Raw genomic sequence first — 23,106 nt, 5'->3', positions numbered from 1 at the left:
GCTGGGAATTAAATGCGGCTTTCCTCTGGGTTAAGCAGCCTTCAAAAAAATCGGTGGTGCCAGTTTAAAGACATGGGAGGGCGGAACCAGCCAAAAGCAAACTCTCCACCCAAGTTGCCTGCCTGATAGCCAGAGAGGGCGGGCGGGCGCCCAGATGTTTGTTTTATGAGGATCAAGGACGGATCGTCCTCGTCCTCCTCCCGCCTCCTCGAGGACACACGGCGGAGCGCATGCGAGGGAAGGCGGCTCGGGCGGGAGAAGCAGAGCGAGCAGCCCAGCGGCGGCGGCGGCCCTGATCAAGAGAGCAGGCCGGAAGCTTTCCCGCGGCCTCTCTGAGCCGCTTTCCCCCGGCAGAAGGTGGGAGCGGAGGCGCCCAGAGGAGGGAACGGCTCCAGCTGCGCCGGCGACGTCTCGCGAGAAGCCCGTCGTCGGCCATTTTGCCATTGATTGGCGCTGACGGAGGGAGGGGAGGCGGCTGAGGCGTTGCTGCGCTCGCTGAGAAGGGGGAGAGGCGAGAGAGAGACACACGCACGCACGGAGCCATAGAAAGGAGGAGGAGGCGGCGGCGGAGGAGACCGAGACCGTAACGATGCCGAGCGTGCCGCGGCCCCGCTCCTCTCCCTCTTTCGCGGCGGACGGCTCCTGCTGACGACGACTCCCCGCCCGAACCTGCCGCGGGCCCCGGGCTGGCTGCGCCACTGGCCATGGTGCCCAGCGAGGAGAACCAGCTGGTCCCCAAAGAGGTGCGTCAGGGGCTCTTGGGCGGAGGCCGCGCCTTCAGACCCTTCGGGGAGGCTGCCCCGTTTGAGGTGGCGGCAGAGGAGGAGGAGGAACGGGAGGCCGAGGCGTGCGCGCAGCTTCACGGAAGGAGTCGTTGCGTGCCCGGGCGGGTTATAGTGGCGGCGAGGGCCTCGGGCTTGGCGGGGCCTCGCTTGGAAGCCCCGGTGTTGCCTGTTCAGGGGCGGGCGGGCGGGCGGGCGGGCTGGTGCTGCCGGGTGTTACTCGGCAGGGCCTTCCTTAGCTGCTCTAGGGCCTTGCGAAAGGGAGGGGACGGCCGAGAGGCCGCGCGCCTGAGTGTTGCTTCAGACGTCGCGAGGGGAGGGGGGATCTGTCACTGTGAGGAGGGAGCGAGGGAGGGAGGGAAAGGCCAAGGAGGCCCTCGGGGCATTCATTCGCTCGCTTGCTACCCGTGTCAGCAAGCGCAGCTTTCCAGGAAGTCGAGGTAGGCTCGATAAGGCTCCACCTTGGAAAGTTGCATGCGTGTTGTATGCAGCTCACCTGCGCTCCCACGCTGTTGAGTGGCAGTTTTGCAGCACTGGCAAAGATCAACGCGACAGGTGTGGGCGAAAGTTCAAAGGATGCTGGCCAGAGGAGGAACTTCCCGGGTTAATCAGTGCAAGTTCATGTCCATGCGTTCATGCTCATAGTTGTACTGTAATAGGCTCTACCTGGAAGGAGCCTTTTCTGCGTGTGTCTTCCATGGATTCTGTGTGCCAGTTGCAGAGGATTCTGAGGATAGTGGATGGCACTCAGAAACATAAACACACACACACAGAGACACACTCACTCACTCAACTAACTGTTCATGTCTGGGTGCTGACTCTTGCAGGACTTCTGGGGAGAATGCAGATTTCACACTAGGATTGGGGTTTCCCACTAGAACATGCTGTTTCCCCATCCCTGGTACTTTGTAAAAGAAAAATTGTGGTAGACAACCTGTTTTCCGTAGAAACCCATCCACCATGACTGATCTTGTCATTGAAGAGCTACTGATAAGGGTTCTCTTGAGTACAGTTTGAAAACCACTAGTGTTAGATTTTAATAAAAGAAAATAGAACTGGACTTCCAAATACAATGAATATTCTTCTGCCTGTTTCCACACACTAGCAACACATCCCATAGAATTCTATCTGTTACATTTTATCTGCACAGTCAGAATGAATGTCAGGAACCAATTTTTATTCAATTTTCCAGTATGAACTTTTGAGCCCTCTGGCCCCCAAATGGCAACTAGGAATTCTGTTTTGGCCACTTTTACCCTGGCGGCACAGGTGGTGCTCTGGGTTAAACCACAGAGCCTAGGGCTTGCTGATCAGAAGGTCGGTGGTCCTAATCCCTGCGACGGGGTGAGCTCCCGTTGCTTGTTCCCTGCTCCTGCCAACCTAGCAGTTCGAAAGCAAGTCAAAGTGCAAATAGATAAATAGGTACTGCTCCGGCGGGAAGGTAAATGGCGTTTCCATGTGCTGCTCTGGTTCGCCAGAAATGGCTTAGTCATGCTGGCCACATGACCCGGAAGCTGTATGCCAGCTCCCTCGGCCAGTAAAGTGAGATGTGTGCCGTAACCCCAGGGGTCCCTTTACTTTGAGAAATTGCCTTGAGATTGTTGGAACTCCTGGAGGATCTTTTTGAAGTGAATATAATCTTCTTCCAAGTCAATCTTTTCAGTTGCAGGGGAGTAAGATGGCATATAATATTAAATTACCATGCTGGAATCCTGACCCTAAACTCATTTAGTAAAATATTAAAAAGTCATTTGCCTTTCTGCATGGGAACAGGTGTTTGGATGCATCATTGCAAAAACACAACTTCATAAAGAAGAGGTCACACACATGACCCAAAAAAGCATCCGAAAACAGTACTTTGTTTATTGTTTGCTTTGCTCCCCACCCAAAAAAATATTTAGTACAACTTACCTTGTATTTTGAAGTCACAGCATAGTGGGTTTCCCTATCCCCAGTTAGGGCTGTGAGTTTCTTCAGCCCTAACCACTAGCGTGGTAAATTGTACAAAATAATATAGATGAGAGGGGAAGTATGTATGTGACATTGTCACACATAAAAATTGTAGATCAGTGTATTTGTTTTTTAATAGTGTATAATTTCCACATTTATGGCACGTATGACATACCCATATAGTTCTGAATTATATAGTACTGTAATGTGACCAATAATGGTGCAACATCATGTGACAAGAAGCAAAGGCTAATAGCAGAAGGCCTTTGGCAGTAATTGTAGATAACTAGCACAGACTGGAATGATTAATGGCAGAGTCTGGCTCTGATCATTGTTCCTCTGTAGATATTATTCAAATGCTTTAGAAGCTTATTTTTATCTTCTAGAGCTGAACAGGATTTCAGTCCTCTCCCTTTTTGGATATATTGAGTTCTGTACTTAATAGGATGAAGAAAGTTTCTTGTTTCTTCTAACCTCACATTTTGAAGAAATCACTTAACTGCATCTGTAGATTGTGTACAATACTTTTTTGTTTCTTCTTAAAATATAATTATAAAACATATTTTGTAGTGTTTCTTGGACATAAACACAGACTAGTACACACCAAATGATTAAAAGGAGCTGCATTCTTAAATCTAGTTCAATGTACCAGTAATTCTTAGCATGTTTACTAACAAGAAAGTACATCTGAGTTCAGTGGTATTTACTGTATTTTTTAGTAAGTTGCAGTTTTGATGTTATAAATATGCATGCAAAGGGTGGAAACACTTAACAATTTTTTGTTCAAGAAAGTCAAGGGTGATGTGGGATGCCTCTGAAAATCCATCAGAATTCTGTTGTGTGCACCATACACAATTCCCCCCTCCCCGTAGCATTTTATTTTCTACTTTAATTATTACACTGTACTACCTTTTGATTAGGGGACGTGGGTGGCGCTGTGGGTTAAACCACAGAGCCTAGGGCTTGCTGATCAGAAGGTTGGTGGTTCGAATCCCCGCAATGGGGTGAGCTCCTGTTGCTCGGTCCCAGCTCCTGCCAACCTAGCAGTTTGAAAGCAAGTCAAAGTGCAAGTAGATAAATAGGTACCACTCTGGCGGGAAGGTAAACGGCGTTTCCGTGCGCTGCTCTGGTTCGCCAGAAGCAGCTTAGTCATGCTGGCCACATGACCCGGAAGCTGTACGCCGGCTCCCTTGGCCAGTAACACGAGATGAGCGCCGCAACCCCAGAGTCGGACATGACTGGACCTAATGGTCAGGGGTCCCTTTAGCTTTTAACAGATATATGTACAATATACGGTAGTTATATAGTGTAATATATTCATTGTAGGCTCAAACATGCAAAAGTAAATCAGTTGTGGAAATTTTCAGCCAGTCCCTGAGGACAGATAGTACAAATTGATATTTTTTTGTAGCTGGGTTGCATAAATATGCTTGATGCTGTTATTCAGTTGAGGTTGGTACCTTTTTGAAGCAGTTTTAGCAAATTTCTGTGGGGCCAGGTAACAGAAGCAGCAGCAATTTACAATACAAGTATTGGTCTGGAAAACCAGGATCATTGGAACGGTATTCAGTACCTTGATTAGAGATTATTATGGTTGGCTAAAATTAAAGCTGTAGGGCTTGATTAGGTTCAGAAGTAAGAAAGTGAAGGTTGATTGCAGGCACCTAGGTCAATGAAGGCAATGTTTTAATTGTAATTTTTAATTTATTTATAATACCTTTTCTGACTTAAAAACAGCATACAAAATATTCTTAAGGTAAAATTACATGTGAATCTTTAGAAATTTCACAGAGTATGGAAGCAGAATTATTCAAGCAGCATTTCCTGTATCAGGCAGCAGCTCCTCCCAAATTCTCTGAGGCAGGGGTCTGGGACTGAGCAGCTGGATTGCACTACAGTAGTTCAAAATATTACTCTGTAAAAAAGTGTTATATAATACAACTAGCCTATCCAGCCCAGCACACTTTGCTATGTGTGGCAGTTTCGCTACATAGTTTTAGGTTGGAGTCTTTTTCAGCACTTCCGTGTGAAATCTTTTTAACTGAACACTCAAGGAGATGCATTTGGAACCATATGGTTGCAAAACATGCACTCTGCTGTTGATCTGTGGCCCCTCTGCTGAATAAAATACATACAGATTGTATACGATGTAAATAATAACAGCTGTGGTTTGAACTGGTAGAAAACTAGATCCAGGCCTGGAGGAGAAATGACTAATCAAAACTGAGGCAAATAGTAGTCTTTGGATTTATGTTTAGTCATGTCTGCTGAACTGTGTGTTACGGAAATTTTGATTTTCAAGGCAGACTGCTGTGAGCTCCATTTGCAGAAACGAAATAGACAAGGATTACGTTTTACTAGTCAATCTTATGTTCATTTTAACATTTAAAATGATGATATTGCAGTTGTTATAAACAGTTCTTACAGATTCTCTGACTGGTTATGCATCAATAGAAATGTTATTTATAATAGGAAATTGCAAAACTTTGGGATGTGATACGCAAGTGCTCTGTTACAATAATCATGCTCCATCTCTGAATCAATGCAGACATCCAACATGATGCCATCTTGATGTTGCTGGAATACAACTCCTGTCTTCCTTTTGGCTGGATTTGACGAAAACCATAGTCCATAGCACCCGGAGGGCATCATGTTGGCTGTCCCTTGTAGTAGGCATACATGGGAAATGGATGTTGAAAAAGTTCTTCTCTATTTCTGATAGCTTTCCTTTAAAAAAATGCATGCCAAATCAACAATATTTGACACATCTAGGTTGCATCATAGCCATTGATTTTGTTGACATGTTGCAGAGATCATACATTTTGGGATCATACACACACACAGTCATAATATCGCATTATAAAGCCACAGTATTTGTTTTCATATCACTAGGACCGCATCCTCCACAAATTTTTTCAAGCCACATTTCCAGTAAATAGTGTGCTCATTTGTTGACAATAGAATGAGATATTCCTACCATGGATTATTTTGAAGTTATTAATGGATTATTTTGAAATGCAGGATCTCTTTAAAATGAAGAGAGTCAACTGCATGCCAAAATTAACAGGGATACTGCAGTAATTGAAGGGCAAAAAGTTTTCAGATTTCTGGCATTTCTATGGTTATTACGGTATTTGGTGATGGCTTTGCTTAGATTGATTGAGCTTTAGAACTGTTTAGTGAGGTGCAACATGGAAACAATTTCTGGTCAGTAACTTTCCACAGTACTTGTACAGATGATATCCAGCTCTATGTCTCCTTCAAATCAGAACCAGTGAGGGCAGTGAAGGTCCTGTGTGTGTGTCTGGAGGTGGTTGGAGTATGGATGGCGGCTAACAGATTGAGGTTGAATCCTGACAAGACAGAAGTACTGTTTTTGGGGGACGGGGTGGGCAGGTGTGGGGGATTCCCAGGTCTTGAACAGGGTAACTATGCCCCTGAAAGACCAGGTGCGCAACCTGGGAGTCATTTTGGATTCACAGCTGTCCATGGAGGTGCAGGTCAATTCTGTGTCCAGGGCAACTGTTTACCAGCTCCATCTGGTATGCAGACTGTCTCACCAGAGTGGTGCATGCCCTGCTTATCTCCTGCTTGAACTACTGCAATTTGCTCTACTTGGGCTACCTTTGAAGGTGACTCTAAAACTACAACTAATCCACAGTGCGGCAGCTAGACTGGTGACTGTGAGTGGCCACCGGGACCATATAACATTGGTTCTAAAGGATCTTCACTGGCTCCAAGTGCATTTCTGAGCACAATTCAAAGTGTTGGTGTTGATCTTTAAAGCCTTAAATGGCCTCAGCCCAGTATGCCTGAAGGAGTGTTTCCACCCCCATCGCTCAGCCCAGACACTGAGGTTCTTCTCCAAGGGTCTTCTGGTTCCCTCACTGCGAGAAGCGAAGTTACAGGGAATCAGGCAGAGCACCTTCTTGGTAGTGGCACCCTCCCTGTGGAATGCCCTCACTTCATATGTCAAGGAAATAAACAACTATCTGACTTTTAGAAGACATCTGAAGGCAGCCCTGTTTAGGGAAGTTTTTAAGGATTAATGTTTTTATTACGTTTTTAGATAGGTTGTAAGCCACCCAGAGTGACTAGAGAAACCCAGCCAGATGGGTGCGGTATAAATAATAATAATAATAATAATAATTTCCCCATTAGGAATTAAATTCTGTACATTTCTGAAAGTTTCACAACAGTGTGGGAACAGCCCCTTTCTCTTGTGACCATTGGAAGGGGAAAGGCCTCAAGATGCATGTGTTTGGGTTTGTAATAGATTTAGTTGCTCTCTGCAGTAGGTTAATCTAAAACATTGATGGGGAACCTGTGACACTCTAGATATTCTTGGACTCCCAACTCCTGTCATTCCTGACCATTGGTCAGGCTGGCTAGGACTGATGGGAATAAGTCCAGCAGCATCTGGTGGGTCAAAGTTTCCCTATCCATGATCTAAAACTTTGAGATCTAAACCCTACAGACTGTGAACTAGGATTGCCACATTCTTTCAGGCTCAGTTTTCCAAGTGTTCATTATTTTAGAGGAAAATGGTTTTTAATTTTTTTTGCAAGTAACTTTCAAAGCTGTATAGATTTTCTGAGTAAACTTTTGAAGATTCTTCTCCACTTCAGGGTGCTATAATCTTACTATTTTGTGTTTATATACCTTAGGATATGCTTTGGAGATGCAGACAAAGTATCTTTGATGAAATGAAGAAGAAATTTTCGCAGGTAGTTAGCCGCAGTAAACATTTAAAACCAATTGCTTAACTGGGTAGTAACAGCATGAGACTACTGCTTGTTAACATGTGCATGAGTTAGTAAAATGCTTTGTGAGTGTACTTTGAGCTTTATTCTTACAAGGAAGCTTTGGTATTTGGGTGTGTGTGTTGTACAAAATAGTAAGCTTGGTTGCTTTTTTGGTGTAACATTCACAAGAATTAAAAAGCATGGTGTTAAGAGCTCCAAAATAAAATAATGTGATTCATGTTTTTTTTAGATGAGTTGTATGGCATATAACTGAAAATACTTAAGAATAAAGTAGTTAGTGAGTATGTCTTATGAGCTTTGTATTGGCTTCTCATTAAGGCAGGAGTGTTTGCTGCTTACATGACCTTTTTAGTGTTCATGTGGATTGTTTTGTTTATAGTGAGCACATACACACCTGTCTTTTCTGCTGAATGCATGTTTGATTCTATCAAAATGTTGGCTATTGGGAAGCATTTTTTCCAGAGAAAAATGATATCAGTGTGTTTTATTGGATGTGTAGTGAGAAAATAGTAGATACGTTTTTAAGAGCATAACATTGTCTTGCCTCAATAATGGACTGGATAAGAGCCAACAAACAGAGATCTATGAGTATAGGGCAGTATACAAATTTAATAAATAAATAATAATAGCATGAAACATTTCAGTATGCATAATATGGGATGGTGTGATTTATAATTTTAGTACTTCTTAATGGTTGAAGGAATGGGGCTTTGGTAAAAAATGATCATTCTAAACACTGTTCAGGAAGGCTTTTGATGTGCTGAGATGAGGGAACCTTTAGATTGTTGTACAATTTGCATAAGTAAGCAAGCAACCCAAACTGCAAAGAAGCTGTTTCACACAGTTGCAGGAGGGGAGATTTGGCTGATTTTCACCCCTCCCCTTCAGTCTTTTGCTGAGACACACTGTGGTTTACAAACAAACAAACAAACAAACAAGCTGCAAATGGTTAATGAATTGTTTCTCAAAAATGAAATGACTCTAGCAGTAAAGTAGTGCCTCTTTTCTTGCTTTGCCTTTCATTTCTCCTAATAATATTTTTGCTGGCTTGCTTGGAAGAATAAAGGTTTGCCCCCTTTATTTGGATTCTTGTGAGTGGGGGGGGGGTCCCTTCTTGTGTACCCGCCCACGCTGCACTTTTTTGTGTGTATCTGGTGCATAGCTGTCAACTTTTCTCTTTTCTTGCGAGGAATCCTATTTGGAATGAGGGGATTTCCCTTAAAAAGGGGGGGGGGAGTTGACAGCTATGATCTGGTGGCATGTTTGGTATGGAGGGAGGAGTGTAAGTAGAATAACTATTACTATATCTTGAAATATATAATAAAACCATTCTGGTCTAGTTCTTGGTTCTGGTCCCTAGCTTTTAGCCAGGGTTTTCAAGCTAATCGTGCTTAGCATTTACCTTGGTGTAAATGTAAATAGGGCCACTCACCTGCCAATAAAACAGTGTTATTAAAATGTTACATGATTGGCATGTGTTGTCCCACCCATCTGTCAAAATCCTTTGCATGGGGTTCCCACTTGAGAACTACACCACCAGGTACACTGAAACAGAAGTCACCAGATCCTTAAATATAGTGGGGGAGTGGGGAGGGGTATTACTCAGAAGGGTGGTGGGAATGGGTGATAGGCTGATAAGTGTGGAAAACCAGTTGACGACTCTAAACGGCTGCAATTAGTCTTGCAGGGAAAGGCAAGGGGTGAGATGGCTAAAGATGGCTTTGTTATGTATAATGAGATAAGAATCCAATGTCTTTGTTGATATTTAAGGATCTGGTGACTTCTGTTTCAGTGTATCTGAAGAAGTGTGCATGCACACGAAAGCTCATACCAGGAACAAACTCAGTTGGTCTCTAAGGTGCTACTAGAAAGAATTTTCGATTTTGTTTTGACTATGGCAGACCAACACGGCTACCCACCTGTAACTACACCACCAGGGTCATCCCCATGTTTGGTATTCTAGGAAGCCCTGAGCATAGGCCTGGCAAAGTGGTTGTTTCTCCTCTACTTGCCATTGACAGGGACAAAAGAAACAATGCTGCTTAGTGCTGAGTTTGAGTGCTTTGGAGATTTTCCTTAAGGGAAAACCTGGCAGGCCAAGATTAGAGCGTGAGCTGGAGGTACTTTAACCCTCATTTAAAATATTACAATCAGTTCTGATTGCTTTACTTGCATATAGCAGAGCTAGAGAAGATGTAAAAATTGCAGCTGCAAGGATCTGAAGGATAGGTTATCTTCTGAAAAATGCTTGCAAAAAGATGACCAGGGTGGCAGCATGATGGAGGCTTGTTAAAGGACCAGCTGTATGGAGAGTAAATATAGAAAACTATTTACTGTTTGTATATACAGCACCAACAGTGTATATAGCACATTACAGAGTGTTGTGAATAAATAAAAAGGATGGGTTATTGGTCAAAAGGAGTTGGCAATCTAAAATACAGTTGTACATACTGTGTAGTTGAATAGGATTAGGTCTTTGGGTAAAGTTGGGGGTTAGGATTAAGTCTGGTTTGCACAAATAGTGATTTACCAAACCAACACAGGTCACCAAGTTTGGCAAGCCCCTGTTTTTGCATTCCCAAGTAGACTTCATGGCCAAACAGTGTACTATCACACTAACAAACTGTATTTAGATGACAGGTTTGGCTGCAATGTACAGGCTTTGTTGAAATGGGTTTTGAGGGGGAAATTGAGTGAGATAATAGATAGCACCATTTTCATTTTCAACATCTGAGAGTTTGATATTAAAACTAGCTAGCAGTTTGGCAGGAATGGGAAATCTGTGGCCCTGTAGATGTTTCTGGGCTATAGCTACCATCATTCCAGGCCTCTGACCTTGCTGGCTGGGGTTGATGGATGTTGGAATTCAGCAACACCTGAGGGCACAGATTCCCAAACTCTGGATTAAGACAGACAGATGTAATTATTTAGAAAAATTGTAGTTTATTAGTGGGATTTATTATTGTCAGACAATGCAGCGCTGTGTAACATAAACAGTTTTAACAAAGAATTGATAGATAAGTGTAACTGACAGTAGCTGGTCATTGCAGCAAGAACACAACCTTTTTCTCCCTCTGCCCCATACATGGCATGCCTCTGATTACTGTATAATGCAAGTCCTGCCATTAGAATTCTATGGTTGACCATTGGTTTAATCCAGCATAATAGTATTGCATGTAACACTGCTGTACATTATTCAGTTGACCATATAAAGCTAATGAGAGGGGGAAAGTTGTGGGAACAGGATCAAGTATTGAATTAACTTGGGGAGTGTTGTTGCTAATCCCTTACAAACCAATTTAAGTTTATTGTTTGCCTTCAAATAAACATGCAGTTAGACCACCAATAAAAAATCAACTATAAACTTAAATAATCTAATGGAAAGAGAACAGAGGTATGAGGCCCACCCATTGTGGTCAGTAATCTGGGATGAAAGATAGCATGTTGACTACTTCTGCTCCAAACAATAGTTTGGGAGGATTGTAAATAAGTGTTCACTCTTGTACCCTTTCTATCTCCTTCCTCCATATAGCACCCTTCTGTGCTTCCTGTTTGGCACTTACCACAGTTTACCATAACTTACAATTCTACTTTGAAGGATAAGCATTAATTTACTATGTGAATTGTGTACACATGCAAGCAAACTAAGGTTATCACTAAACAAAATGTAGTGGGAAATGTGAGATGGGGAAGAAGCAATATACAACCCTAGATCAACATGGTTTGGAGGGTCATCTGAATTGAGCCAAAGTGGTGGAATTCCCCCCCCCCCCATGATTGCCTCTAATGCTGTTAAGATGGTTTAGTCTTAAAGAAAATCATATGCTCATTATTTTGATCCACGAGATAATAAAATATTTCACTTCATTTTACGAAGAAGTTGGTTATGTTTAAGCAGAGGTTGGATGGTCAGTTTTAAAAATCTGTTTTCTTCTTCATTACAGATCGAAAGTGCCGCTGATGAACCTAGAGTGCTTTGTATAATCCAAGATACAACTAATTCTAAGACAGTTAATGAGCGCATCACTTTGAACTTGCCAGCTTCCACTCCAGTAAAAAGACTGTTTGAGGATGTGGCCACTAAAGTGGGCTATGTTAATGGAACATTTGATTTGATATGGGGAAATGGAGGCAGCGTTGCTGATACGGTAAAAAAAAAACCACACACACAAACAATCTTCCTTAACAGAGTAGAAATGTATTGTAGACATTTTTGGGAATACCGGTACTTGTATAAATGTTGGATGCAATGGGTGGGATTCACCTAAGGAGCCCATTCAGAGGCAGCTTCCACAACAGGACTACCCTCTTCCTCCCCTGCACATGATTGGGTCTGTTTATTTTTATTCATTTTTTAAAAATATGCCTTCTGTTTATATTGTTTACTTATGTGTCATGCTGGTTGAATTTCTTTTATCAGTTTATTTAAATGAATTTTTAAATACTGAAGTTTTTTCTTAATTTGAACAGCATGAATCCTAGAATATGTATAACAGTGGTCACCAACTTTTTTTAGCCATGTAGTCACCTTTTGAGTTTGAGTTCTGCCCTCTGGCCATTTCTTCCCTTCTCCAGATCAGCCCTTCCCCCACCAACACAGAAAGAGAAAGTGTGCATGAAATGAAGCAACATTTAAAACAGAAATTAAGAACTAGATGTGTGAAATCCCTGGCCTCTATTTTATTCATTCTGTTTCTACATCTTATACTTGGCAAACTCTGCAGCACTTCTAATGCATGTCTACTGTACTTTGTATTTAATTTCTAGATATGCTATAGAGGCTACTAATGTTGGAAGTGGAATAAATTGCTATTATGGGTGGGGTGTCAGGCAGGTGCATTCTGTAGTGTGAAGCACTTGTATGATCCCTGTGCTCTCAGTAGAATCTTGAGAAATTTTGATTTCTATTAGAGCTAAATGCAGTGAGAGTATGCTGATGAGCAAGGATATTCCAGCTCATACTGATACTTCACATTAGGCCTGTGGTTCTATAATCCCCCCCCCCCCCCCGTTCTCCTGTAATTTAAAATTTGAAAATAAATAGTAGCCAGATCTATTTAGCAAACAATTCCTTTGTTTTGTTGTAGACATCATTGGATCAATCAAGTGATAAATCTGTTGTTGATGCTGGTTTTGAACCTGGGAAAAAGAACTTTCTGCATCTGACAGATAAAGATGGAGAACAACCTCAAATAGTATTGGTAAGAGAATTTAAAATTATAAAACAAGTACCTGCATTATGAACCTGCATTTTCTATATGAATCAGTTTTAAGAAAGCTTGGTTTTTGCTATAATTTTTAGTTTTACTGGTACTAATACTGTGTGTATCATTGCCTAGTATAGGTTCAGAATCTCGTGCTGAAGAGTATTATAAAATGAGTTAGCACTGACTATATAAATAGGCATGAAGAAGATGGAGAAATGTTAGTGGAAAAACCTACAATTCTATGATTCTGTGGAAGGCTCTGTTTGGCAAGGCATATAGATTGTCTGCGTGCAGCCAAAGAGTTGTTCTGTCCCAAAAGGCTTTGTGAATCTTTATATTCCAGTAAACAATGTTTTTTCCACTCAAGAGAGAGCAAACTTGTTGACTCTGTTGCTGGTAACACAAGTAAACCAATTCCACTCATCCCCACTGCCTTCCTCAAACCAGTAAGGCCCTTTAAGAAAGAAGACCACTTTAGCTTTCAAACATGCACTTAAGAGGAAATGCATGCTAAGACTTCAAACACAGTAGAGCACTTTGTCTTCTCATAATTGTACCTCACAATTCTGATCCAGCCAGTGCAATTTGAGTGCTGAAAGTAGCTTTGAATACTGACCAGCCTAAGATTGGAGCATCAAAGGCTATCTTGGAGGACAGAGAAGGAGTACCTACACCTAGCAGCTGGGAGAAATTGATCCTGTGCATTATTGCTCAGCTAGCAATCTGGGTGCAAAAGCATTTGACTGTGTCGACCACAGCAAACTATGGCAAGTTCTTAAAGAAATGGGAGTGCCGGATCACCTCATTTGTCTCCTGAGAAATCTCTATGTGGGACAAGAAGCTACTGTTAGAACTGGATATGGAACAACTGATTGGTTCAAAATTGGAAAGGAGTACGACAAGGCTGTATATTGTCTCCCTGCTTATTTAACTTATATGCAGAATTCATCATGCGAAAGGCTGGACTGGATGAATCCCGAGCCGGAATTAAGATTGCCGGAAAAAATATCAACAACCTCAGATATGCTGATGATACTACCTTGATGGCAGAAAGTGAGGAAGAATTAAAGAACCTTTTAATGAGGGTGAAAGAAGAGAGCGCAAAATATGGTCTGAAGCTCAACATCAAAAAAACTAAGATCATGGCCACTGGTCCCATCACCTCCTGGCAAATAGAAGGGGAAGAAATGGAGGCAGTCAGAGATTTCACTTTCTTGGGTTCCATGATCACTGCAGATGGTGACAGCAGTCACGAAATTAGAAGACGCCTGCTTCTTGGGAGAAAAGCAATGACAAACCTAGACAGCATCTTAAAAAGCAAAGACATCACCTTGCCAACAAAGGTCCGTATAGTTAAAGCTATGGTTTTCCCAGTAGTAATGTACGGAAGTGAGAGCTGGACCATCAAGAAGGCTGATCGCCGAAGAATTGATGCTTTTGAATTATGGTGCTGGAGGAGACTCTTGAGAGTCCCATGGACTGCAAGAAGATCAAACCTATCCATTCTCAAAGAAATCAGCCCTGAGTGCTCACTAGAAGGACAGATCCTGAAGTTGAGGCTCCAGTACTTTGGCCACCTCATGAGAAGAGAAGACTCCCTAGAAAAGACCCTGATGTTGGGAAAGATGGAGGGCACAAGGAGAAGGGGACGACAGAGGATGAGATGGTTGGACAGTGTTCTCGAAGCTACTAACATGAGTTTGGCCAAACTGCGAGAGGCAGTGAAGGATAGGCGTGCCTGGCGTGCTCTGGTCCATGGGGTCACGAAGAGTCGGACACGACTGAACGACTGAACAACAACAAAAGCAATCTGGGTTTGGGACTTACTAGGTGGGAACATCATAGGAACTCTGTTTAGGCTCCCTCCCCTCCCCTCCCCTCACTCTCATTACTCATTCTCTCTTGGAGAGACTGCTTTGTGTAGTACTGCTGGATGTGGGAATATTGACATGTGCACTTAGTCTCTAGACTTATTAAATAGGATAACTTTGTGTGGATGGATTTGTATTAACTGCATCCTTTGCAAATGTGCTAGTTAACGTGTGTTATCTTATAGGATGAGGCCAGTGGAGCAGATGACCGTAATCCAGATAGGTTTATAGGCCCTCTACCACGAGAAGGTTCAGCTGGTGTTTCAAATGATTATGTTGGTCAGAACTACTCTTATACATCAATTCTGAGTAAATCAGAAACGGGTAAGGTGGTTTATTGTATAGTGGTTTATCTCTTCCACTGTATCGTAAGGCTTCAATGGTCTGTTAAAACAAGTTATATATTGGCAGGGCAGAATATAGCCGTACGCCTCACTTTTGTGTGCGGTTTGGTGCAAAGGGAGAAGGCCTGGGGAACTGTTGTTGGTAAAACTACTCTCAAGCATGGTATGAGTGAGTAGGAAGTGGTGGCAGTAAACCCACTGCCCAGGGTGTGATCTGATTCCTGTTTCTATTTGCTTCCAGTTTTTCCCCCTAGTACAATTTGATACCTGGGCTATATAATGTATTGAGTGCAGATGGTTCTGCAGGTCTCCAGGCATGTTCCTTTTATTTTACATGTTAAACACTACTTTGACCTTTGCAAGTATTCCATACATCTAGAGAACTTAGACTGCTCTCCACAAATTCAGTACTGTTTTCCCCCAACCCCCATTCACAGTTAATATAATTTTCTGCCTGCCTCTTTCAATCAATCCCAGCATAGAAACTCTTGATTCTGTTCACCCCTCCACTAATACAGATTTGTTCTCCAACCCTCTGTACCATATAAATTGCTGCCGTGGAGGTCTGGAAAACCTCTGGGTGTTTGAGATATAGAATAGTGCTGCAGTGGGGAGGGGTGGTTTCTGAAAATGGCCTTCCTACTCCCTCCCTTCAGTGTGAAGCCTCTACTGGATCTTGGGGCCTTCCATGAGTAGAAGGACTATTCTGTTCACAGCTACTTAGAATCTAAACCCATGGCCATTATTACTTTCCCCAGTTGATAAATTTCAAGGAAACTATTCTTGTATTCTGATAGTCTAGTGGGCCTTTGGATTAGTGGTAGACTTACAATGGTTGCAATAGGAAAAGCAATGTGTGTTCCAAATTTTCATTGGGATTATTAGAATAACTGCTAAACTGTTGAACAAGAAAGGTTATTCTATTACTTTTGGGTCTTTGCCTGACTGCTAACCATGTTCCCCCCCTTTTTTAAAGGATATGTAGGTTTAGTAAATCAAGCAATGACTTGCTATTTGAACAGCCTTCTGCAAACCCTTTTCATGACTCCTGAATTTAGAAATGCATTATATAGGTAAGTGCATGTTATCAAAAATATTTTAATGTCATAGGTTTCAGAGATGTTCTAATGCTGCAGTTTTCTGAAATGTAAGTTTTTGTGATAGTTTTCATGCACCATTACTTTGCCAGTTATGGAAATGAGTATTAAGAAAAAAAATTGACTCAGTGTGTGTGGACAAGATTCCCCCCCCCCAAAGCATGTATTTTTCTGAAAATCATTCTAAGAAATCCTTAAACTTTAGTTATACTTAACTTGTACTTGAAATCCTCCTTCTAGGTAAAACAGTAGTGGGCTCATTCTGATCCCCCCCCCATGAGAGCACATAATGTAACAAGGTTAGAGTACATTCATGCTCCTATAATTTCTTCTATTTGAAGTGTCATGACTCTGCAACACAGTAGGAGCAAGAACTTTTTTTTAGACAACTGACCATTAGCATTGGAACATACTTTCAGAATAGACCTGCAGTTTTAAAAGTTTATCAGAAATAACAATAGAATCTTAGAAGGAACATTATTCCCTGGTAATAAACCTTGGATAAAATCAAATTTGATGTTCCAAGAGATGCCATGAGATTTTTGTTTAAGTGGGGAGGGGCACAGGATGCAGAATGCTCATTTTTCTGTGCTCAAGCACTTGAGTGCTTGTTCACAGTACTAGTAGTAGAAAAAGTGATATGTGGCTAATACTATGTTTCATAGTGTAGATAAAAGTAATTAAGGAGCAATGTATAAGCTTTTACCCATTGTACGGTTCAGTGTGTCTCTGTAAATTCTAGGCCAGGGGTAGGGAGCCTCTGACCTGCAACCTTAATTAGGCTTGGTACAAGTCTCAAATTGGCTTGTGAGGCCATTCACCCCCAGATCACAGCCAACTTCCCCACATTTGGTGATAAGCATAAATAACTCCTTGCATTCTGGCTTTGATTGAAGCTGGAAATGGCAAAGGCTGTAGGCTGATTTAAGCCTTGCCCTTGATGACAGGTGATTGACAGGTGGGAGGCTTTGCTTACCTCTCAAAATGGCCTGAGGTTATATGACTGCAGAGGTCAGGATTCCGCTCACTGATGGACTCCCTTTCCCCACTCTTGTTCTAAGCAGTGTTTAATCCTATAACAGTATTTCCAAGAATTTGTGGGAGTTCACGTTTTGTGATTTTACCAGTTTCGTTTTCAAATGGGTATACAGTGGTACCTTGGTTTTCAAATGTCTTCTTTGACAAACATTTCAGTTTTCGAACGCCATAAACCCGGAAGTAAATGCTTCGGTTTTCAAACACGCCTCAGAAGTCAAATATGCCACACGGCTTCCGTATTGAGTTTTTGGTTTTCGAACGTTTCTGAACTTGAACGGTCTTCCGGAATGGATTATGTTAGAAAGCCGAGGTACCACTGTATTTGGAAAACAACTTTTATAAAAACAGTGTGCAATGTTTCATAATGCTTCCTTATAGAAATTGGTCTGATGAAAACATTAAATGCTGAAGAATTGTTGAACATGTTTTCTTAAAAGTTGTTTTTATATTCTATATTAGACTATGATAAGATATGAATTAGGATTTTGGGTTTTCCATATTTGCACCTTGAACAGCAATTTCTATATCAGCTTGTCTTCCAAGGAAGATCTGTCTAAAAATGTACATTAAGAAGGCATCTCTTTTAAATGTGTTGTAACTTAATTGCCTGATCATACTAAGACCCCTCCTTTTTGTTAATAGATGGGAATTTGAAGAATCTGAAGAAGATCCAGTGACCAGCATCCCTTACCAGCTTCAAAGGCTATTTGTTTTATTACAGACCAGCAAAAAGAGAGCAATTGAAACAACAGATGTTACACGAAGCTTTGGATGGGATAGTAGTGAGGGTAATTAAAACAAAATGCTAAGTTAAATTTAGTGTAATTGTTAGGCTAGATATAAACTGACATTCTGTGTTGAATGTGGATTTGTTCCCTAGAAAGAATCCCAGACAGTCCATTAATCTTCTGAGGTGCAGCATTTTTTTAAAAAAAGAAGTCTCTCAACTTTCTCAGGAATGCTCTAAAAGACATAGGCATTGCAAGCTTTTATACTGTTTTTACAAACATTGTTTAAGAACACATGCTGGATTATCTAGCCCAGAGTCTTGGTGACCATGGTAGTCACCTAGATGCTTCCAGGAATAGCAGAAGAAAGTCAAAATACTTTAAAACGATTCTTGGATAAATTTTAACCTTGTTTTCAGTGGGGGAAGTATAATATTGTATGAGTGGACTGCCCCTTCCACGACCCCCCCCCCCCGGCAGCTGACATGTTCCCCTCAGATATGCTTTCATGGGTGCGGAGGAGCTGCGAGGGGTGAGGTGGGTAGGAATTCATTCTGACGACAGTATCCATTCTGATGGTGGATGGACACTGTTTCATTTTACGCAGTACAGTATCTGCATTATCTAGTAGGTAGAGGGGGTATTGGTGACTGTTTCTTTTATTTATTGTTCCATGCAAACATGAATTCCCATTGGCAGTTTTGAATTGTTACATTGAATTCACAGAAGTAAACTTTGTTGTGTGTTCAGTGCCTCATTGCTTTTTATGATCTCCTAGAAACTCTTATTTTTGAACTGTGAACTAAAATAAATTATTGAGGCTACAATAAAAGGTGTGTTAGAAACAGAACTTACAGCTCTATCAAACACTGCTGTTGTGTTTGCACAAGAGACATTTGTGCCACAGAACTGCCCTTCCTTTCTTGTGCAGCTGCTCATGCATCTCGAGTCTGCTCCAGAGGTTTTGGGGACCCTAAAACTCCTGTTGTAAATGTCTAGTGGTTTTTTTGAAAGTGTGAGCATGCTTGGAAAGAATGGTTCGATTTTAGCCAAGTATTGCACATGGGAGAAATTGAGTGATAATATCCTGCTAAGCTGTACTCCAAGTAGACCCGTCAAAATTAGTGTACTTACGTTAGTCGTGATTGTGACTAATAAGTTGGCTGCTTTCAGTGGGTCTGCTCTGAGTATGACTTTGTCTGCTAGTACCCTTTGACCCCAAAGCTAGCAGAATCCTAAACAGAATAAGTTTACTGTGAAGGGAATCCACCTATCTAGGTCTGCCTTGATATTACATAAAAGGTTCTGCCCAAATTAATTGTTGGATTTGTGTGTATGTGGTGTGTGTGTGTGTGTAAACCAGGTTAACAACATTCTGTAGGTAGATGTCTACCTAAGCTGACACAATAAGGTCACTTTTATTTTCCAACAGCCTGGCAGCAGCATGATGTCCAGGAACTCTGTAGAGTCATGTTTGATGCTTTGGAACAAAAATGGAAACAAACGGAACAGGTAACAGTTTTGGCTCTTCTTAAAAAGAGGAATAAAGGGGAATATCATGCTACTTGAGCTAGAAATATTAGCTAGAATGGTTCAGTAGATAATGTTGCGTTGGACCACATTTCAAATGCCGACTTCGGCAAAGACATTGAGGTGGTATGGTGAAAGTCATGCTCTTGGATTTAGCTAGAGAAGAAATAATTCTGAGCCAAATCAGATGCTGTTAAGACTAATTGGAGAAAGAAACATTTTACCTGCTCTGAGCTTTGTGATTAGGTTTATTTTCTGTTTTGATGAATAACCAGTGTATTGTAATAAAATTAGATGGAAATGAGAGTATGCTCTGCTTTTTAGTAAAAGAACATTCTTAACTTAACAGCTACAAAAGGTATTGGCAGATTTCACACACTATGAACTTCTGTCTTAGCCCTGTAAAATGTTACTTGTGCATTTCAAAATGAATACCTTTAAATGCCCAGGAATGAATATTGTATAAAGCAAGATAATATCTTGTTTGTCTCCCTTTGGCTATGCTGAAATATTTAAATTCTTTCTCAATTGCAGGCTGATCTCATAAATCAGCTCTATCAAGGCAAGCTGAAGGACTATGTAAGATGTCTGGAATGCGGCTATGAGAGTTGGAGGATTGACACATACCTGGATATTCCATTGGTCATTCGGCCCTATGGCTCCAACCAGGCTTTTGCAAGCGTGGTGTGTACTGCTCACCTGAATGCTAATGCATCTATGCACACATTACATACATAATGCAACAATGGTATCACTTTCTTGAAAGGTAAGTATCATCCTAGATACTCCATCTTGGGTTGTCCGTCTTTGTGCAGTAAACCAGCTAGCAAGTTCTAGAAGTTTTTTTTACCCTTCAATGAGTCCTACTGGTGCATGTTTAAGAGGGAAGTTCAGCTAAGTGATTTTATGGTTACCGTAATATTATCATGCTCTTTTTCATAATGCTTTTGGGATTTAGTGTTAGTTCTGTTTTGGTATGTTGATAGGTGTTTGTTTTATTAATATCTAAAAAGTGTTAATGTTGTTGACAGTTGTTAATAAAAATAGAGCAACTGCTTGTGACGGTAACAGGAGTTTCTCCTTTTACTGCAGAAAGGAACACTTTTTGAAATGAGGAATCAGAGATGGTGTGAGCCATATTTTTGGTGTAGTTCTCCTTAAACTAGTGAGAGGTGTCATAGATGCAAAAGGAATGTGCATGGAATTCTAATTTAGATTTCCATGTGTGCTGTGTGTGGGTGTGTTTGCATGTTGTGAGGGGATAATCCAAAGCAGAGAACATGAACAGCAGTAAGAGGAGTCATGAGAAAATAAGCCAAGTAGGTAGCATATCTTCAGGTATTTATTCTACAAAATCCTTCCTTACGGTGTGGTAGGTGATTCAGGTGATCCCATCACATTTGGTAATATAAATGAATAGATTTTGCATATACATCTGTTTTGAACTGAAGTATAATAATACGCTGGACATAATAAAAATCAACTGGTTTGACTAAGCTTTTCCAGGTCAAAGACCACATTAAGGGTTTGCCATCCCCTACTATGAAGGCCACATGAAAGTGTTTGCACACACACACAGAGCAGTGGGAGGAGCAAACAAGCAGTGCCTGCTTTCTTGGCAGCGCTTTTGCTCCCTAGCATAGCGCTAGTGTAGGAGAAGCTGCTCCTCTCCCACTACTGCCTGGTGGGAGCACATTTGTGAAAGCCTTGCCTTCTTGGTCTGGTGCAACACTATTGTTCTTGGAGATGAAACAAGGAGGAGAACTTCCTCTTTCTTAACCCTCTCTGGCCAGTGAACCATAAATGCTTTCTGCCCACCCCAGAACAACTGAACCAAAATTCTGAAAATTGTTTTAGTTTTAGCCATTTTCATGTATTGTTAAATTTATCATGCTTTTTAGTATATACTGGCAGCAGCCATTTTAAGCTGTCCAATTGATGTGTGATTGCCAATGTGTGGGTCCTTTTGGACCTGGAAGAGGGCATAGGGGTGGAGTGGGGCGGAGCATGCTTACGTGTGGGCTGCCAACATGTGCAGGGGCCAGGAACAGAATTGCCCCACACCCACCAGCAGTTTTACTGCAGGGTGTTGGATAACTTAAAGGCCTATAAATGTGACATTATCTAGTGAATAGAACTATTTTGATTGCCTCCCTATTTTGATTGGTATTAAGCTCACCATTAAGTCATCTTTTTAATTAACAGACACCTATTCCCCTTGTCTCTAGTGTATTTTTAAAAAATGTAATAAGATCTACTGTCTTAAATGCTTTCTCTGAGGTGGGAGATAAAAAAATAAGTCAATTAACTATCACAGGATGTACATTTTGCATGAATATTAACTACTGGAAACTTGCATAGATACCAACTCTTATTCTGTCTGGTTGAAACAACATCTGTTTCTATCATGAATATCTGCACATGAGAATCAAGTTTATCATATGTTGAGGTTCTTCTAAAGCTATTGTGTTGGAAACTGTGTTGGTGCTCCACTTAGTCAAGCTCTTTTATATTTTTTTTCCTGAATTGTATTGCAAAGTTGGTTATTTTGGTGGTAGAAATAGAAAATACTTTAGCTGTCTAGTCTTTAGCAGTTGGGAACTATGGAGGATACTTGCTTTTGGAGAAGGGAAAAACCGCATGTTTCTAAATGGAATTCTCTGAAGGTAGTATCCTCCATTGATCCACAGATAAGTAAGCAGTGGGCTCAAAGGTCATATCAATCCAATAATGGGATCAACACATGCGCTAATAGGGCTTGTGGAAGGGAATGTAAAACTCTTAGATCTTGCTAGTCAGTTCCTGAGGGACTTGCCACAGGCGGCACTACCCAAAATAGGGAATCTAAGGAGGATACTACCTTCAAAGAACTCTAGCCTAGAGGTAAGTGATTTCTCATTTTTTAATAACAGAAAACATGTCAATTCCTGGGAGGAAGAAAAGGTCTGTCTTGTCACTGGCTGCCATTATACACTACAAAGAATTTATACTTGAAATTTCTAATAACATTATGGTAAATGGGATTTTTGAGAGAAATTACAAGCTTAAGATATATCCAACTTTTTAATTCTGACTCTGCAAATCAAAATAAAGATTAAATTTCTTAACTGGCAGCTATTGGGGCTTCAACATTTTATTGCCATGTCTGTTCATAACTTGAAGAAATAGTTTAGTTTACTATTCTGATCTCCTATTTTATTTTGTTTTCTTTTGCATTATAGTATAGCTTCAGTGTTTGAAGAAACAACAAGAGCTTTGTTGTATTTGATATAAGTCCATGTAGAAGAGCAGTTTTAAAAAAATAATTGCTCAAACCTTATGAAACAATCAGTAATTTGCTGTTGGTTAAGCTAATGATTTGCAGGTTCCAAATACAAATCTGAAGAAAAAGCTGAAAGAGGAAGTTTGTGCTGCTACTGTTTGTTTATAGAGGAGAACATATTTAAGAATTGTGTTATGGAACTCTTGCACTTGCATTAATATTGTACAGACTTGCAATATATTGCAATCCCATCTAGTTTTAAGATTAAGTACAGTTTATAGCTTCACACATCAGAAAAGGGTTTAGGATGAAAAATACTAAAGAACCATCTTCTTAGCTTCAGGGTAGTGGCATTGTGTAGGCATTACTGAGCAGTCTAGGTTCTATTTTGACCTTGTCCAATTCAAGCTTTCCAAAGGACTTCTTCAAAAGCATATTTCCCAAGCTGAAGTGGTGGTTTAAGATTAAAATAGGCCATTGTCTTGAAGGAGCATCCTTCATCAACCATGCTGAAGCTGAGCAGGTTTGTGT

The 23,106-nt window shown here is 41.2% G+C and overlaps 1 protein-coding gene across 3 annotated transcripts in view; it reads left to right on the top strand.

Annotated features, from left to right (window-relative positions):
• The first annotated feature begins 565 nt into the window (after nucleotides 1–565).
• USP47 (ubiquitin specific peptidase 47) overlaps nucleotides 566–23,106 on the top strand; it is a 47,264-nt gene continuing 24,723 nt past the window's right edge. For 2 of the 3 annotated variants that reach the window (XM_033152427.1, XM_033152418.1), the window contains exons 1-9: nucleotides 566–743; nucleotides 7,400–7,459; nucleotides 11,443–11,646; nucleotides 12,586–12,699; nucleotides 14,762–14,900; nucleotides 15,897–15,993; nucleotides 17,698–17,843; nucleotides 19,216–19,295; nucleotides 19,848–19,997. In XM_033152427.1, the coding sequence (XP_033008318.1) occupies nucleotides 705–743; nucleotides 7,400–7,459; nucleotides 11,443–11,646; nucleotides 12,586–12,699; nucleotides 14,762–14,900; nucleotides 15,897–15,993; nucleotides 17,698–17,843; nucleotides 19,216–19,295; nucleotides 19,848–19,997 (1,029 nt within the window). In that variant the 5' untranslated portion in view covers nucleotides 566–704. The remainder of the gene's footprint in view (nucleotides 744–7,399; nucleotides 7,460–11,442; nucleotides 11,647–12,585; nucleotides 12,700–14,761; nucleotides 14,901–15,896; nucleotides 15,994–17,697; nucleotides 17,844–19,215; nucleotides 19,296–19,847; nucleotides 19,998–23,106) is intronic. The other variant, XM_033152436.1, reaches the window with a different exon arrangement.

This window comes from Lacerta agilis, chromosome 1, assembly GCF_009819535.1.
Source record: "Lacerta agilis isolate rLacAgi1 chromosome 1, rLacAgi1.pri, whole genome shotgun sequence".
In the NCBI taxonomy this organism is placed as follows: domain Eukaryota; kingdom Metazoa; phylum Chordata; class Lepidosauria; order Squamata; family Lacertidae; genus Lacerta; species Lacerta agilis.
This window is presented reverse-complemented; position numbering and strand designations above follow the sequence as displayed.